We start from the raw sequence: 17,019 nt of genomic DNA on the forward strand, positions 1-17,019 counted from the left end.
TTAAGAAACTGAAAGGTGTAGTGGATGCATGGTACGTTGTGCGGCATGATCTCCAATTTATTAAAATATATGAATTCCAAATAAAAGAAACACTGCAAAAGAATGAATCAAAATAATGAAGATCATAAAGATTGTAAAAGTAAGGTGGTTTATCGTGTTTAATTGGAAATGAGCATGCTCCCGATTAAAATTTAAATAGCCATGTAAATTGCAACTAAAGATTTGCCAAGAAATCATCACGCCGGTTCAGTGAGCTGCTCATGATTAGCCAATTGTTGAGTCTGTTGGAGCCCTGATTTGGTTGTTTTCTTCTCGGAGACAATCTACTAATCTGATTAGCAAATAAAACCAACAAGCGCCCAATATTACACAATCAGCTGAAAAAAGTGATCTACTACAGGCATTATTGGTGCCCACTTATAATCTGTAAAAGGTTTAAGAATGCTGCTTGGGGCTGAATAATGAAGTGCTGGGCCATATGTTTTGGTTGTGTGTGAGTGCAGAATCTTTTCGTCAAGCTACTTTCCAGACTGAACTGATAAATGCATATTTTAATGTAGCTAGCTGTATGCAAATACATTTCCCCTGAATTACAGGTGCCTCTTCCGCTTCGCTGATGGATGTACCGGGCATTTTCATGCGTCAAATAGTACATTTGGAAAATCCTAGCAGAGGTTTGCATTGTATTTACTGGTTACTTATATCGTGCTTAATGCCGCACAAGGAATAAAACCCATGTGGCACAGCAGAGTGTTGTTCCCAATGGCAGTGCGTTGTCCCTGAGCTTTTCTCGCCACCTAAATTGATTGACTAGCCTTGGTGGCTTAGTCTGAGACGACTCTCTTTGCAAGGGATAATACATTACATGAGTCTGAGGTCCTTTGCTCCCAATTTACTGAGTACTATGCATAACTTGATGATGATGTAATGTATTATGAATATCCTGTTCTGGGGCTGCATAAAAAGGGAGGATCAGAACACTCATACAAGGAGAGGTATCATCTTAACAGGTTTATTCTGAGGTACAGAAAGGAAGGCAGAATAAATAAATCCCAAACAAAATATGATCGGCCTAGTTGGTCTTGGTCTTTCGGATTCCCTAAAGTTCTCCACCCTAAAGGAACATAACACCTCCATCGGTGGTATACAGATGTAAAGAAGGGGGTTGCCACCCCTAGACGATGTTCCCTCAGGATGGCTATGTATTCACCACGTTTTAGGGCAGGGTTTTTCTAGCTCTTACCGGATGTGGATGCAATTTACAAGGGAATAATTCTAACAAAAACAGTGGATGGAAGCTCTGGGAAAGGTCCTTATCTAAGGACAATGCTCTGCATGTTACTGTACTCAGAGTAACAGGGCTGGTAAAGTGCCCCCAGCAAGCTTTTTATTACATGGCGGTGGTTGTCGTGATCTTGGCTTGGTCTTGTTATGTGTCTTGGTCCTACATTTTTGGCAAGGCAATGGCCTCATAAGGCAAGCTAAATATCCCCATCTTGCCCTTTGGTTTTTGTTCTGGTTCTGCTCATTTGTGGTTCTCCTGCTGTATAGGACAAGGACATGACCTTGCAACAGTTACCTTGGCAAGCCCTGCATGGGCGCCTTTTCTCTGTGTGTAATTATGGTAGGTATTCTCCCTAGCAGGTAGTTTCAGGTAGGATATGCTCTCTCTACATAGATTCTTTATGGCTTAGCAAGTCTTTATGTGGGCCGGTGGCCTCACAGTGTTCCGTGTTCTATGTAACCGTGTTTGGAATGCTTTACATTCTAAGGCAAGAAATGGCCTGAATTTATTTAAGGAACGCTTTTGGGTATAATATGTTGCCACAAACAAACACTAATGTCGCTTAGCTTTATTAAGTTCAAAATGCATATATTTCACACAAGATTCATTGAGCGCGACACTGATTTTGAAAGTGTCATTTAGACATCACTCTGTCATTACAATTCCTAACTTGAGCAGCACACAATGCAAAGAAAGCACTCAGAGCAGCTTTATCTGTGTGTTCAGGAGGCGAAGGGAAGGAGCGGATGCGGCAAACGTCGCCACTGAAATAAGGTAAGTAGGGGGGTAGGTGGATAAGAAAACAACAATGGGACGGAGGGTGAGGGGAAGATAGTGGCGGATGGAGCCAGCCGTAAGGCGGCTTGGAATGCATGCATGTACCGGCCATCCGATTGGCTGGCTCCCCCTGTCTGGGTGCTAATGAAGTTTGAGTCCAGCATAATCTGAGCAGCTACATTGATGGTGTGATAAGGGAAGGTTCCCCAGCCGTTCCGCCTGCTGCCTCTCTCTTGGTACGCATGGCCCTGTAAGAAAAGAGAGAGAACACGTGTGCAGTGTGCGTAACAGGTATGGACCATGAAGAAGTGGTACTTGACATATTCAGCCAGCCACATGTAGGAGTGTCTGATACTGGGGCCCACCCAACTCCAATGCCATGTCTCTGGGTCAGGACTGGCTCTGGGAAATCCCATGGCAGGCCTCTCTTTGCAGTTTGAAAGAGGCCTGATCCCTTCATGACAAGGTCAGATCTCTGACCCTGTCACACACCTCGACTCTTTCTTCTAAATCCTCCTCCTCGGGACATCTGGCTGCCTGTGGATACTGGGAGAGAGACTGACATTTTCTTCCCTTGCAGCTCTCTGCGGCCGAGTTCAACAAGAGGGCAATCTGTACCCAGAAGAAGCTCCTCCGGGTATCCAGGCATGACTATCATTGATAAGGATAGCTCTTTCTGTAGTACCTTGATGTTAAATGGTGGCCTGCTGATAAATGTGCGTCTCTGTAAACAAATGATTTATATGTATATGGAACTTCAGATTGGCCTCACCAGTAGTATAGACTAACAAGATGGGAGCTACTGGTAGATCTTCCTCATCTGGAAAAGTTAGATGAGGCTTTCAGGATCTGTAGGTGGTACTTCTTCTTCTTCTGGCATGTTTTATTCCAGAGAGGTTGATATTCCTGGGTTCATGAGCCAGATTTCCTTGGGTTTCTCGGGACAGAACCTGGCAATACGTTCTGGTTTCCAAAAGGCATAACATGTCCAGACCAGAGTTGTTGTCAGTACATCAATACTGCAGGCCTAGTTTTGTCTTCAGGAGGCGGTTGGGTAGAGCATGATTTCTTTATAGTCAGACTTTCTTTTCTTCCCTGCATCCCCGGTTTTGTGTCGATGGGATGTGTAAATATGGGGGTAGGGAATCGATGAAATGCTCTAAGACCAATATCTCCTTCACGTCTTCATAGGTCTTCTTGTTCAATCATTTATTTAGCAGCTCACATACTCTGTATGACTTCTGAGGAGGAGATTCCCCATGTCTTAAACAGATGTCTTCGATGTATTCTATAGTGAAACCCCATCCTGCCCCAGTCCTACCAGGATTACTTGCCTCAATTCTTAGTATGGGGCAAACATTGCATGTTAAAGGTAACGAGCACGAAGAGGTGGTACTTGACATATTCAGCCAGCCACATTTAGAATGGCACAAGCATGGGGCCCACTCAACTACCACACCGGGTCTGGCTATGGGAAACCCAGTGATAGGCCTCCTGCCCCAGTTTGAGAGGCGTCCCATCACCTCTTGAAAGGGATGTTATTGACGCAATATAAATCATTCACACAAGGATATTAAGAATTGGTTCCTAGATGTTCTGGGGCTAGAACCACAACAATATTGCTGACCAATAGTAAACCTGTCGGGTGCTTATGGGAAGTCCTGTCTCTTGCACAATGCGCAGACAACGCACTCTGTCCAAAGGTTTGCATCTGGCCCAGCACTACTCTGTTTAAGTGTGAATTTTGACCCCCTTTGGAGTGGAGGTTAGGCTCTGACAAGCAAGGTATGAGGAAAATCACGATCACTTGCACCAAGGTCTAGGCTAAAGCAACAAGTTGGCTTCCCTCTCATTGTTTTGGAAGTTCAGGGTGTGGCCCTTGCCAGTCTTTGGGACCAGGTTTGTGGGTGGAATCTCACATTAGCCTGCCCCTTCAACCTGTCTTCTCCTAAGCTTTGACACCACTGGCTACACCAAAATCCTTGTTCACTCGCTGACTGTTGGCCCACTTGACTTGGCCAACACATGTTTTCATCTCCTTTTCTCCTCTTTCTTTCACTATTTTCCCTTTGTGGCCTAGTAAACACAAATTCTGCTCTCCGGGTTCCCTTTCACTAGCTCGCCTTGCTATATTGACTCTCTCAGGAACGTTGGCCTATCACCTCTAAGGTCAGGAGGTTTGTGTGCCTTTGTATACAGGTGCCGATAGATTGATTTATCTAAGAAGGAATCTTATTTGGAGGATGTGACGAATGTGGAGATATAGTCCCTTCTTCCATAGGGGGAGCCACCCCCTTTGAGGCTAAACAGGAGAGCCCGCTCAGCGACAATCCTCCTTGGAGTTTTGGGAAGGTGGGACCACACTACAGTGACTCCCCTTTAGGGGTCAAAGACTTCCAAAGGGGAAAGCCCAATACCCAAGGTATAATCTGCCTACATGGGAGTACAAATCTGACAATACCTCTATGTGTTTGGCTCAAGGTAATGCTGAACTTTCCGCATGCTTGACAGCCTGTGGTAACAATACGCCCCTTTTGAATATTGGAGCAAGAATAAAGAACCAATAACCCTTGACTCGAGGAGGAAACACCCAATGCCAAGGCGAGACTCAGACGTGAGATTGCCAGTAAACTGTGGAGCCACGCAGACCAGCAGCAGCGCAGGAGGAAGCAGACGCCTGAGGAAGATGCCATCCGCCAGACAAGGAAATGAGCTGGGCCTGAGAGGCAGAGACTGTGTGAAGTGAACTGGACCTAGAGGCACGACCACGTAAAGAATGTGTTGACCGCTAGCATCCAGCAAGGAAGAGCGGGAAGCCACGGAGAATGCTGCCGTTGCTTATGAGACAGAACTACTGGTACGCAGGTTGCTCAGGTCGGAGGGAGGGGAAGAGAAGAGAGAACTAGCGTGGAAGAGAGAAGGACTATCCCAAGACCATCTAAGTGTCACATTAACCTGAGAGAAGAGAGAGCACACGACAAGGAGAAGGGAGAAGGGTTACGGGAGATCTAGAAACCCGAGCAGCATAAACCTCGAGAAGGGCCACAAGGAGCCGAGAAAATGAAGAAAGCGAGAGGCAGAGACGGGTCATAGTAACCCTAAAGAACTAAGTGAGATATTCGGTATGGGGAACCCAAAGGGGTACAATAAGCAAAGTGAAAATTCGATATTACAGGAGCATGGAGACACCCGAAAGTTAGTCGAAGCGGGGAGAGATTGACAAAGTTGATGAAAATGGATCAGAGAATATCCCTCCACCTAAAGAAATGTGGACATTTTCTTTTTCCAGGACCTTCAGACTTTTTTTGGTCAAACATTGGAGACCGTTGAGGAACCTTTGATAGAGTAACAAGAACTGTTTTCTTTGAGTAGACCTGCCATTTACTTCTTTTTTAAATTTTTTTTTTTATATATTGTTTATTTTTCATTTTACCAATACAAGAATACATTGAATCATTAAATCAATACATTACAGCATGAGCAACAAAGTAAACCACATATGAATACGGAAAGAGAGAGAAGAAGAGAGAGAATAAATAAATAAAAATACATTTCTTCTGCTAATACAAAATCATAAACATCTTTCCAGTTAATACAGATCTAAAAATACATTCCACACCTTAGCATGCATGTGTAATTTCCTCAGCCGCCTGTACATCACCCTCTCAATATTCGCCAAGGAAATCATCTCATCCGTCCAACCTTCCACTGTCGGTGGGGTCCGGGATTTCCAACCCCTCAAGATCATTTTCTTAGACACTGAAGCGCCCCTGAACAAAAACTTTTTCTCAGATACAGAAAGATCCTCCAGTAATTCACCACAGCCCAGAACCATTGTCTTAAAATCCAAATCAATGTTACAATCCAGGACCCGTAAGCACGTTGTGCAAACCTCTTGCCAGAAGCCTCTCACCCTGACATAATCCCAGAGCATATGTTCAAGAGTTCCAACCTCCAAACCACAACACCAACACACATCAGAGTCAGACATGCTTCTATTCTTGAGCCTCTCCGGACACCAAAACACTCGGTTTAGAATTTTAATTTGCCTAATTCGTTCACACAAGTTAACCGAGCAGAACCGCACATTCACACATATCAACGGTAATCACACAATCCAATCGTCTGCTCCACTCCTCCATCAATCCTGTGTTATCTTTGTAACCTGCAACCATCCGACGATACAATATGCAACAGATCGACAACCCACCACCATATTTTTCAGAACCTCAAGTCCACTCACACCAACATCACCAATGCACCGTTTCAATTTCCTGTAATCCACAACAGACACATTCTCAATATTAAAATCAGCACATAACACATCAAAATCAATCCATTTCCCATCTCTGTAAATATCCCCAATCCATTGAACACCGCTAAGAAACCATTCCGGCCAAAAAATAGGCTTGGCAGCCTCAGTAATGGACTTATTAAACCAAATTGAAGCCGAGGGTGAAGTCTGAGCAGATGAACCACACATATCGTGAACGCCCCTCCATACATCCCGCAAAAAAACAGTCAAAGGAAGTGTCCTGCCATGCCTGCCAACAGTCGTAAGTATCGCCCCTGGGGCCAGAGGACCCAAAACACTAGCTTCCGCCACAGCCCAAGCTCCTGGAGATTCATCTAGAAAAGGAAGTAAAAACTGACAAGAGAAGGCCAGATGGTATAGTCTAAAATTTGGGACACCAAGCCCCCCTCTGTCAACAGGAAGTTGTAACTTCCATAATTTAAGCACAGGAGGCTTACCGTCCCAAAGGGAGGCCTGCATCACAACATCAATCATTTTCCAGTAACAGGCACTGATCCTCAAAGGGAGCATACTCAAAACATAGTTGATTTTGGGGGCCGCAACCATCTTCAAAGCGTTCACCTTTCCCCATAAAGATAAATGCAAAACCGACCATCTCTGCGTGGAGGACTTCAGATCACGGCAGGCCTCTCCTAGATTTGCTTCCACCATATCATTCACAACCGGAGTCAGCCAGATCCCCAAAGATTTCATTTTGTGTGTGCACTATTGAAAACCAAAACCAGTCACCATTGATCTAACACAACTCCTCGAGATAGGTAAAGCCTCCGACTTCGACCAGTTTATTTTATATCCCGCCACCACATGGAACCGGTCCAAAATATTCATCAAAGAGCGCAAAGAAACTTCCAAATTCTTCAAAACCAATAAAAGGTTGTCCGCATAAAACCAAGTTTTCTGTTCAACCCCATTGAAAGACACACCTTCCAAGGGTAGATCAGTCCGCAGAGCAATCGCAAGTGGTTCAATAGCTAACACAAACAATAAGGGCGAAAGCGGACACCCTTGTCTAGTGCCCCTCCAAAGATTAAAGATAACAAACCATTTGTCTTAACATTAGCCGTAGGATGAGCATACAAAAGTGAGACCCAAGATATGTATTCCTCACCCAGATTCATCGCCCGCAGTACCGTAAACAGATATTGCCAATTAACGCGATCAAAAGCTTTTTCAGCATCCAAAGAAAGCACGGCCACATCATCCTCCAAACTCTGGGCCTGGCTCATGGTCAACAAGAGTTTCCGAATGTTGCTGGACACCCTTCGAAGTTTAACAAAACCTGATTGATCCGTGTGAACAAGTCTTTGAACCACTTCTTCAATGCGTAAAGCAAGCACCTTAGCCAGAATTTTGCTATCAGTATTAATTAAACTGATTGGCCGGTAGCTGGATGGCAAGACACTGTCCCTACCACTCTTCAGAAACACAGAGATGGTAGCATGCATGGTAGATTCTGGAAGGGATCCCACCTCCCTGGACGCAACATACATGTCCTTCAAAAGACCTAATGCCGATTCAGGAAGAACCTTATAAAATTCTGCCGGTAGACCATCAGGCCCAGGTGTTTTCCCAGAATTCAGACTCGCTATAGCAACCCTAATTTCATCGACAGTCACCAACCGACTCAAACCCACCAATTCATCATCAGAGATTCTCGGAATAGCCAAATTAGCCAAGAAGGAAACACCAGCACCACCAATACCAACCTCATCTTGGTACAAGTTCGTATAATAATCCTTGAAAACAGTGTTAATCTCAGATGGATCAAAAGTTATCGTACCATCCAGCCCTTTTATAGAAGTAATGGCACCCTCCGAAATCTGTTGCCTCAACCTGTAGGCGAGCCACCTGTCACACTTCTCACCTTTCTCAAAATAAGCACACCTGATTCTGTATAAGTCCTTTTCAGCCCTAGTGTCCAAAATATCATTCAGATTTTTCTTCAAACTCCTCAGTTCCACTCTCTTATCAACATCATTTTGATCACGGATCAACTCACTCATCACTGCAGCAATGCGGGCCTCAGTCTCACCCTGCGCCATTGCCATTCTTTTCCTCCTACCACAGGATAAGCCCAAAGCAATGCCCCTCATAGTACATTTGAAAGCTTCCCAAATTACCTTCTTACTAAGAACCTCTAAAGAATTCTCAATCACAAAGCATTCAGCCTCAGTTTTGATTTTCCCTAAAATAGTCTCATCCTGCAAAATAGAAGTATTCATCTTCCATTGAAAAGTCCTACAGCGTGCAAAATTCAAAGATAGGCACAAAAAAATAGACGCGTGATCAGTAAGCGCTATACAGCCAATACGACTAGTTAAAAGATTCGTGGTCGCACCCCCAGCAGTAAAGAACATATCAATCCTTGAATAAGTGTTATGAGCCCCAGAACAGAACGTATATTCTTTGGAATCCGGGTGATGTAGCCTCCAGCAATCCTTCAAATCAAAATCACCAAGCAGCATCCTAAAAGAGCAAAAAAGTCCATCCCTCCTTTGTATAGCAGAACGGCCAGTGCCATCCATGGACGGGTTATCAACCAAATTGAAGTCCCCACCCAGAACGATATTAGCTGAGTTAAAATCAAGTACCATCTGTGAACTCCCCCCCAAAAAAGAGCCATTGTCCACCGAGGGAGCATAAACATTACATAGAACATGTTGGACACCCTGTATTTCCACCAGAACAGCTACAGCCCGCCCCTCACGATCACAGCTAGTTTTCAGAATTTTAACAGGAAAATCCTTCCAAAAAAGGAATGCCACCCCTCTGGACTTAGAGGAATAACAGGAAGCAACAACATCACCCAACCATCTTTTATGCAGCACCCCAATGTCCTCCAACAAAAGATGGGTTTCCTGTAAAAAATAAACATCACATAGCATATCCCTTAAACTGTTCATAATCTTCTGCCTTTTGACAGGATTATTCAGCCCATTAACATTCCAGGGCGAAATCATAAGCTGAGAGTTCCCAGCAGCAGGCATGACAGAAAACTCAAGAGGTCTATAAAAACTAAAAGCAAAAAACTCAAACCATAGACAAGCACCTTAGTTTGTTAGGAAGGAAATTCCCTTTTAGTAATGGGGTTAGTGAGACGTTTCTTTTAATTTAAATAAAACGACGTGGAAACATGTTCTCTGGTCCGAGTCCTTCTAGCTTACCACAAGGACCATTTCCCTATGTGCTTCATGCAGTTGGACTGGCTCAGCCTTAATGGTCCCACATCCTCCCCATTGGTGTGGTCAGTGTTTGTGTTTCCCTGCTCTTAATGAGCATCTTTTGTTAACAGGTATCAGTGCCTACCTGGGCTCCAGCATCTAAAAGTTACAAATATTCTGTATGACATGATGGAATCAGGAAGAATTAACATGGCGGCTCACATACCTGCAGCGCCCACTTCCCAGCCCTCTTGTGAGGTTCTCTCCTCTGTCCCAGCATTGAAGCAGGGAGTGCAAGTGCTATCCGTGCATGATTTTGTTATTTGTTGTATGGTTTCTGTTTGGCTCCAGGTCAGATCCAGACTAGGCCTTGTGCAACAGGTGTTTGCCGATTTCCTTCTTCTCGTTCTGCACCTGGACCCATGGCTGAGCACAAAAGACTGTGAAAGATAAGCTGCATATGTGATGTACAAAAAACTCTGATGCAGGGCTCTGCTTTCTCTGGGGTTTCTATATGGGGACATAGGGTTGGACTCCGAGACCCAGGATGCAGCATTCTTCTCCACAACCGTGAAGTATACTCCCCACATACTACTTTAGGCACTAGCCATATCCCTGAACTAACCAACAAAGGCTTGTTGGAGCTCTGAAAGATAGCCTTTTTGTGCCCCCCCAGGGGTTGCACCAGAGAGTGGATGGCTTCCCATGCCTCTCAAGAGTTAATCATCCCCCCTCTATGTCCAATACACAGGTGGCCTTGATACACTACATAGTTTCAACTTTTCTTATGCCTCACTCATAATCTAAGAACTGTAAAAATATTGAAGTATGTAGTGCAGTTAAGAGCACTCCGCAACATTGTGAAGCCATGGAATTGTGAATTGATTCTCACAGACCATGGCCATGTGTAGCGTCCTGCGGCACCACAGGACACAAGAAGGATGGAAACACGAGTGAAATGGGGAGACACGACTGAGCTGCAGTGCAGAAGCGAAAGCTGTTGAAAGTAAAGAAATGCAAGCCAAGCAGTGGAGAGGGAGTAGAAATAGAGCTCAGCGAGGAAGAGCACTGTAACAAGATAGTATTGTATCTGTATTTCATTTATTGAACTTCTAACGCGTTGGTACAAACAGATATGATGACAGTGCCAATACAGAGAAGAACAGAAGAAATAGAGCAAGATAAATGTAAACCATATAATCCAAAAATGTAATAATGGTCCAGTAAACCGTAACTATGATGGCCTAACAAATACATTTACAAGACAAGACATATTTTAACTATAATGAATAAAAAAGGAGGACATGGGTGGCAAAGACAGAAACAGCCATCCCAGGAATGGGAGCAAGGGACAGAGGGCAAATGTCACCCCAAGCAGCAACGAGAGACCAGGTGATGAAACAGTGGGCCACACCATCAACGGCCCCACATAAATAATCAGTCAATGCCACAACCACCGTCAACAGTTCCTGGCTCACTACTACTCTCCAGAGTTCAATGCAGCTCCACAGTCTGCCAGCTCCACAGTCTGCCCTAATTCTGGGTATCTGGATACCAATGGCATAGTGACAGCTATCTAGCCACAGATTCCATATGGCAATGGATGGCCCCCGCCAAGAACCGGGAAAAGGGAATGCTGCTATCCAGCAGACGCCTTCAGGTCCACAAGATCTTTGCGTCGACAGGCACCACAGCAGTACCCAGATGCACCACTAGGATCCCCGTCTGGGCAAATAGAGCGGGAGTACCGTCACCGGGTCCTGCCCAGTTCACACTCCCCCATGGCTCCCCAGGCAAGCAGCTGCATGGTTCTACGCCGATTCTATCCAACCGCACCGGCAAAGCCACAGTGACCACTGCTGCCATTGCCACACTGCTGCCGACTCAGCACTGTGGAGGACTTCGGCTCTTCCCAGTAGAAGAGCAGGCCACCACCGACAGGGGTTAAGAGGTAGGGGAGGAACCCTAGATGATCCACCAGTTTATCACCTGTTTAATATTAAGTGACCTACAGTTTATTCTGTGTCAAGCTTAAAGATATTTTCTCTCAACCTGGCTTCTCTTTGGGAGGTTTCTTTTCATGTGCATTTTCTTTGGTTTTAAGAGCTGATCTCTGGATGACATACTGATGGGCCTTTTGGTGGGCACTTGAAAATAAATTGATGATGGAAAATATAGTGGTAAGTGGATGTCAATCATAATGGATAAGCAAGGGTAAAGTTGGAGATCATTGCTCTATGTCTCACCAACTTGCAGTATATAGAAATGCTTGGGGCAGGAGGGTCTGACAGGCCAGGCTATAAGTGGGCCCAACAAATACAAATTTGCTTAATGGACACATAAATCTTTTGTTGAAATGTTATCAAAGTTCAGAGGCCATCAAAATTTGAGACATAATGCATTTGTAGCCCTATGGTCAACGTTTCATCAAGTCCCCAAAATCCAAACACCATCCAGAAAGTCAAAAACGTCATCACAATTCAGTGCATTTAAATTATGGCTCCCAGTTTTGGAGCCTCTTAATCTTGCTAGTGGTCAGTTTCTATCCTTAACGTCTCTGCCGTATACCACTCCCCCAACTTCTTGTGCTTAGATTGTGACCCTTATAAATCCAATTGTGTGCTCTGTCTTTTGTCATGTCTCAGACATCAAAAACATAACTCTGGCATCCCATCTGGCTTCTTACGGTTTCTATTTTTTCACATGGAGGCCATATAATGCCAACATCTTCAGAATGGAATACTTTCGACCTGCACAAAAATTGGATGACTTACATTTTTTCAAGATTAGATTAGATTAGATTGTATGACTTCTTCTGTGAAGATGTTAACTGAAACACTGCTGAGGAAGTCCTCCTTCAAGTGCCCACTTCCATTGTGTTAGAAAGCATTTCCTGAAGTGATGTACCCTCGTGTTGGAAATCCACTACTCATGCTGAAGACAATAGGCAAACGGAGACATTTCCACATTTTAAGGCGTTTGTTGATAGACCCAGAGCGAACACTTGAAAATATTTACTGCAGCATGCAAAGTTTGGAAGAGGGCGTTTTGTAACCTATCTATTACTTACAATGTGTCACAGATCTGTGGATAATATTATAATAATAGTAGATATATAGTGACAAAACAGCGGTGGGCATGCGCAAACCTGCTTTCAACTGTACAATTTCCCTCCAAGTGCCAAATGATAGAAGCCTCCAGGCCCACCATTCAATACTGCAGCTGAAAACCGATCAGTTTCTTCTCCACAGATACTGAGAGCATTGCGCTTTCTCATTCATTGAACGTATCACAGTTTGGCACTACAGCAATAAAGAGATGTATGTACATCTCCTTCCCGTCACCCTTTCTTACCAAACAGAAGAGGCTTCAGACTCAGCGTCTCGATATCATGAATTCTGTTGGGCCCCAGCTCCAGTTTCTGCTTGTATCCGACCTAGTTAGGAAAATCAGGACAGGAGGATCATTAGTGGTGCACAAAAATCACTCATACAGGTCTCAATAATCACCCTTCTGAGAAAGCATTACGCTAAAGAATACAAAGGAAACAAACACCCTCGAAAAAGCACTTTTAGTTCTAAGTCAAGCATGTCATTTATGATTAGCTTTTTTAAAATAAAGAATACATATTTTCTGTAAAACTTACAACCTGTCACATTTCAGTGAAATATGTTCATTGTATCCAATAATTAGTGAACATGATTAGGTCATGGATATTTTACGCATCAATTATAAAAATGTACATTTACAAAAGCAAAATGTGTTTTGAAAAGTCTTCAACAATACCCCTCATATCGGTAATTGAAAACAAGAATTCTAAAAAAAACGGACACAGCCATACATACAGGGCCATCATTTGCACGGTACAGAACAGGTATATGTAACTATTTTGTATTTATTTATATACCAAAGAAAGCTTTGACAAGAAGTTCTGTACATGAACACTTATCGATGACTGGGCATCTCCATGACTGGGTGCCCTACAATACCACAATGGTGGCAGATTGTGTTAGCGAATATAAATGGAAGAGGGAGGAGCACTAACTCGTCTTTCTTATCAAGGCTATTCTGTTACAATTTCTTACGTTTCAGGTGCATATGGGTATGGTCACCAGGCCAATAGTGATCCTGTATCAGAAACAAAAATAAGAACGCCTGTAGTCGTCCACAGGTGTGCACTTTTGTTGGACAATGTCCTTCTAGGCATTTATTAATATAGATACCGAGATTCATCAATTACAGATTTGAATAAAATACACTTTCAGAAAACAAATTCATCAATCATAGTTGGTAATTACAGTGTTGCCCAAGAACCACAAGCAGTAAGTGTACCAGCAGTTTGTATTTGTATTTTATTATTTATATAGCGCTTTACTCCAACGCGCTTTACAGCATAACAACCAGAGAACATTAAACATGGAACATAGAAGCAATAAAATATACATGATTCAAACCAGAAAAACAGCATGTGGAACAATTTGCATTTGGGAAGGAAGAGAAGAGCAGAGGAATGGGAAGGAGGAAAGGGAAAGGGGAAAGGGAGTAGAGGGAGTAGAAGGGAGGGTGGAGATCGAAGGGGAGACAGGGAGAGATAAAAGGAACAGGAAGATGGAGTGGGGAGGAGAAAGAAGAGGAGGAAGGGGAGAGAATTCAGTTAGGGGGTGAAGAAGGAGTGATTTTAAGGAGGAAAGGAAGGAGGAATTGGTGGAGATGGAACGGATAGAGAAAGGGAGGGAGTTCCAATGTAGTGGGGAAAGGAGCTGGAAGGAGTGGCAACGAGAAGAGGCACAAGGGGAGGGAACAGAGTAAAATGTGATCAGCAGAGCATAGAGAGCAAGAGGGGGCATAGAAAGAGAGAGGAGATGTAAGGAGGCGCAAGGTCATGAAGAGATTTAAAAACGAGACAAAGGAAGTGGTATTTAAGTTGGGAGTGCAAGGGAAGAAGGGAAGCCAGCCTAGGTTGGCAAGTGAATTGGAGATGGAATCATAGGAAGAGAGAAGACAGAGGGTACGGACATCAGAGTGGTAAACGGATTTAAGGGGGGCGAGATGGGAAGAGGGGAGACCGAAAAAGAGAAAAGAACAGTAGAAAAGGCGAGTAAAGATGAGGGAAGAGATTAAGAGTTTGGTAGCATGGAAAGTAAGATAGGAATGGACTTACCAGCTAAAGCTACACAGGTTTTCTTACACCCTTAACACAAAAGTCAAAATTCCAAATACAAGTGTTCAATACTCACACTAGTGTTGATCAAATGTAGCAATTCTACTTCAGTCAACTCAAATAGTTGTATCAGTTAGCCAACACGTTTCTGATATTGCACTATATTCCTTTTCAGGGCTTTGAGTTGTCCTTCATAAACCAATTCTAGTCCCTTACTATTCATCCGTTGACCAGAAATTATGTAGGAAATTATAATGAACCCTGGGGCATATACATCTCACAGAACATCTCGGTTGCAAAAAGTAACTAACCTCTACTTGTAGTCGTGAGTCGGTCTGTCCTGTTAATGGAAATGTATGCACTACTCACGTAGCCATGGTTACATATAGAGCAGTTTCAAGGTGCATCAATTATGAACTCTTAAAATTTCAACAGAATTCCCCAATTCACTCACCAAGCTTCTCTCAGATCTAGCTCACTAGCGGTTTCCTTTGCTCCAAATGGTCTCACTGGTATCCCGCTGTGAATAAGGCTGTCGAGGTACCCAACATCTCTTTCGGTATGTGTTTCCAGGTGACAAGGTTATTGTCACCAGAACTATCAAGGTAATCCCCTTGATACTGTAACTACGTTATCAACTGTATTACGGAGAGGATCGGGCTCAGCTATCAAGAGTACCCACATGCCTTCCTCTCAGCGCTCTAGTACTCGGGTGAACCCGAGCACCATGCGCTTTACTCCAGGGTCCCTCGACGTTATCATAAGTGGCTTAACTTCATGCGCTTCCTTGATTATGGTGCTCCCCATAGGGAGAACAATGATCTAATCAGTAACATGCGGGTCACTTACCAGTGTTTACTGCAAACACGGACCGTGAGGCAGGAGACCGGCATCACCGGACGGGTGCCCCATGGACACATTAATAACAAAGATCGGTTGCCATGGTAACACAATTCGCGCATTCGCGAGTACGTCCATCCCAAGCGGCGGCCATCTTTGAGAGTCTGTGTGCGCCTCCTTAACAGAGGCAGTTATACTCACAGGGGCATTAAATCAGTTAACCGCACTACCCTCATCACCTCAAATGAAATACATTTACATACATTGTCCAGCTTGCATCAACCTGCCTTCCCCGGGATGCATCTGACTGAGGATCTGTTAAATTCCAAATCTCTAAGTAACAGGTCTATCATCGAAGTAAAAAAAAATGTTGGGTATAGCAAACAGCCATTTACATCTGGTTACCTTTTGCTTCACAGGACCAGACCATTCACATTCTATTCAATATGATGCAAAGGTTCCCAATGGTATATAGTGTGTTACCTCAACAGGTGCTCATTTACACAACTTATCCTGTACTGCTACTATAAGATTATTTCAATAAAGCAAAAGAGTAACATTGCCCTCAGGGGGCCCTGCTGTGAGAAACCAGAAGGTGTTTTACCCACTAGTCCCTGGTCATCTGTCATCCAGGTAGCCAGGACATGGCCATCACTTTTGGATCAAGGCCTTGGGGGTGGACCAGTGCAGGGGGAATATCACCTGCGTGGGGGTCTTCGAGAAATGGGAGAAGGACATCGGATGGTGAGACGCAGTATCCACTTCCCTATAACACCTTCACCCCATCCTATCAGGTAGGATATTTAGGAACTCTATTCCCTCCACCCCCTTTCACAACACAAAACACTTTCACACGGACAGCCCGCTATGGGAGTAAACAGACTAACACCCGAGCAGTAAACCGGACGTGCCCCAATACAATGGTCAGGCGAGGTCAGGCAATTACTGACCATCGCACACACCTGACTTCCATTAAGCTTCCCCACATGGATAAAAGGCAGAGTGCGAGAGCACACTCTCAGCGAGGCAAAGCTAATGAGGAAACAGCAGTTTCAAGATGGCAGCTGAACGAGAGAAGAAAGACGGCAAAACAGAAAGGGATCGCAAGCAGGGAAATTCCCTTGACCTTTTCGACAAGGAACCGTTGCTTTCCAGAAACCTCAAGAATAGAAAGCGTAAGACCAGGAAACCAGGCTGAAGAATCCTGCATTGTGTGTTGGAGATACCCAGGGCTCTCCAAGGCGGGGAGAAGCACCAGCCGTGTGGTACCGTCCTTGGCTCCAAGATCAAATAAGCATCAATGAAAATGACACAGCTGGTGAGTTGGGGAAATAAATACAAGATCAGTCTGTGTTGAAGTCAAGGTTGCAAGCAGCAACATTGTATGGCGAGCGCTGGAACGAACATTGTTAAAAACGCATGTGACAAGAGATGCAAGTAAAGTTGAACTGCTGATGAGTGATTGAATTTTAAAAGCAAG

At 44.2% G+C, this 17,019-nt stretch overlaps 1 protein-coding gene across 2 annotated transcripts in view; it reads right to left on the reverse strand.

The window, feature by feature from the left end:
* P4HTM (prolyl 4-hydroxylase, transmembrane) overlaps positions 1 to 17,019 on the reverse strand; it is a 971,989-nt gene that overhangs the window by 906,724 nt on the left and 48,246 nt on the right. For both annotated transcript variants that reach the window (XR_011301876.1, XM_069643317.1), the window contains exon 2: positions 12,893 to 12,974. Coding sequence is in view for 1 of the 2 variants with exons in the window: in XM_069643317.1 (XP_069499418.1) it covers positions 12,893 to 12,974 (82 nt within the window). In the remaining variant the exon portion in view is untranslated. The remainder of the gene's footprint in view (positions 1 to 12,892; positions 12,975 to 17,019) is intronic.

This window comes from Ambystoma mexicanum, chromosome 2p (assembly GCF_040938575.1).
Source record: "Ambystoma mexicanum isolate Mex_15411 chromosome 2p, UKY_AmexF1_1, whole genome shotgun sequence".
NCBI lineage: Eukaryota > Metazoa > Chordata > Amphibia > Caudata > Ambystomatidae > Ambystoma > Ambystoma mexicanum.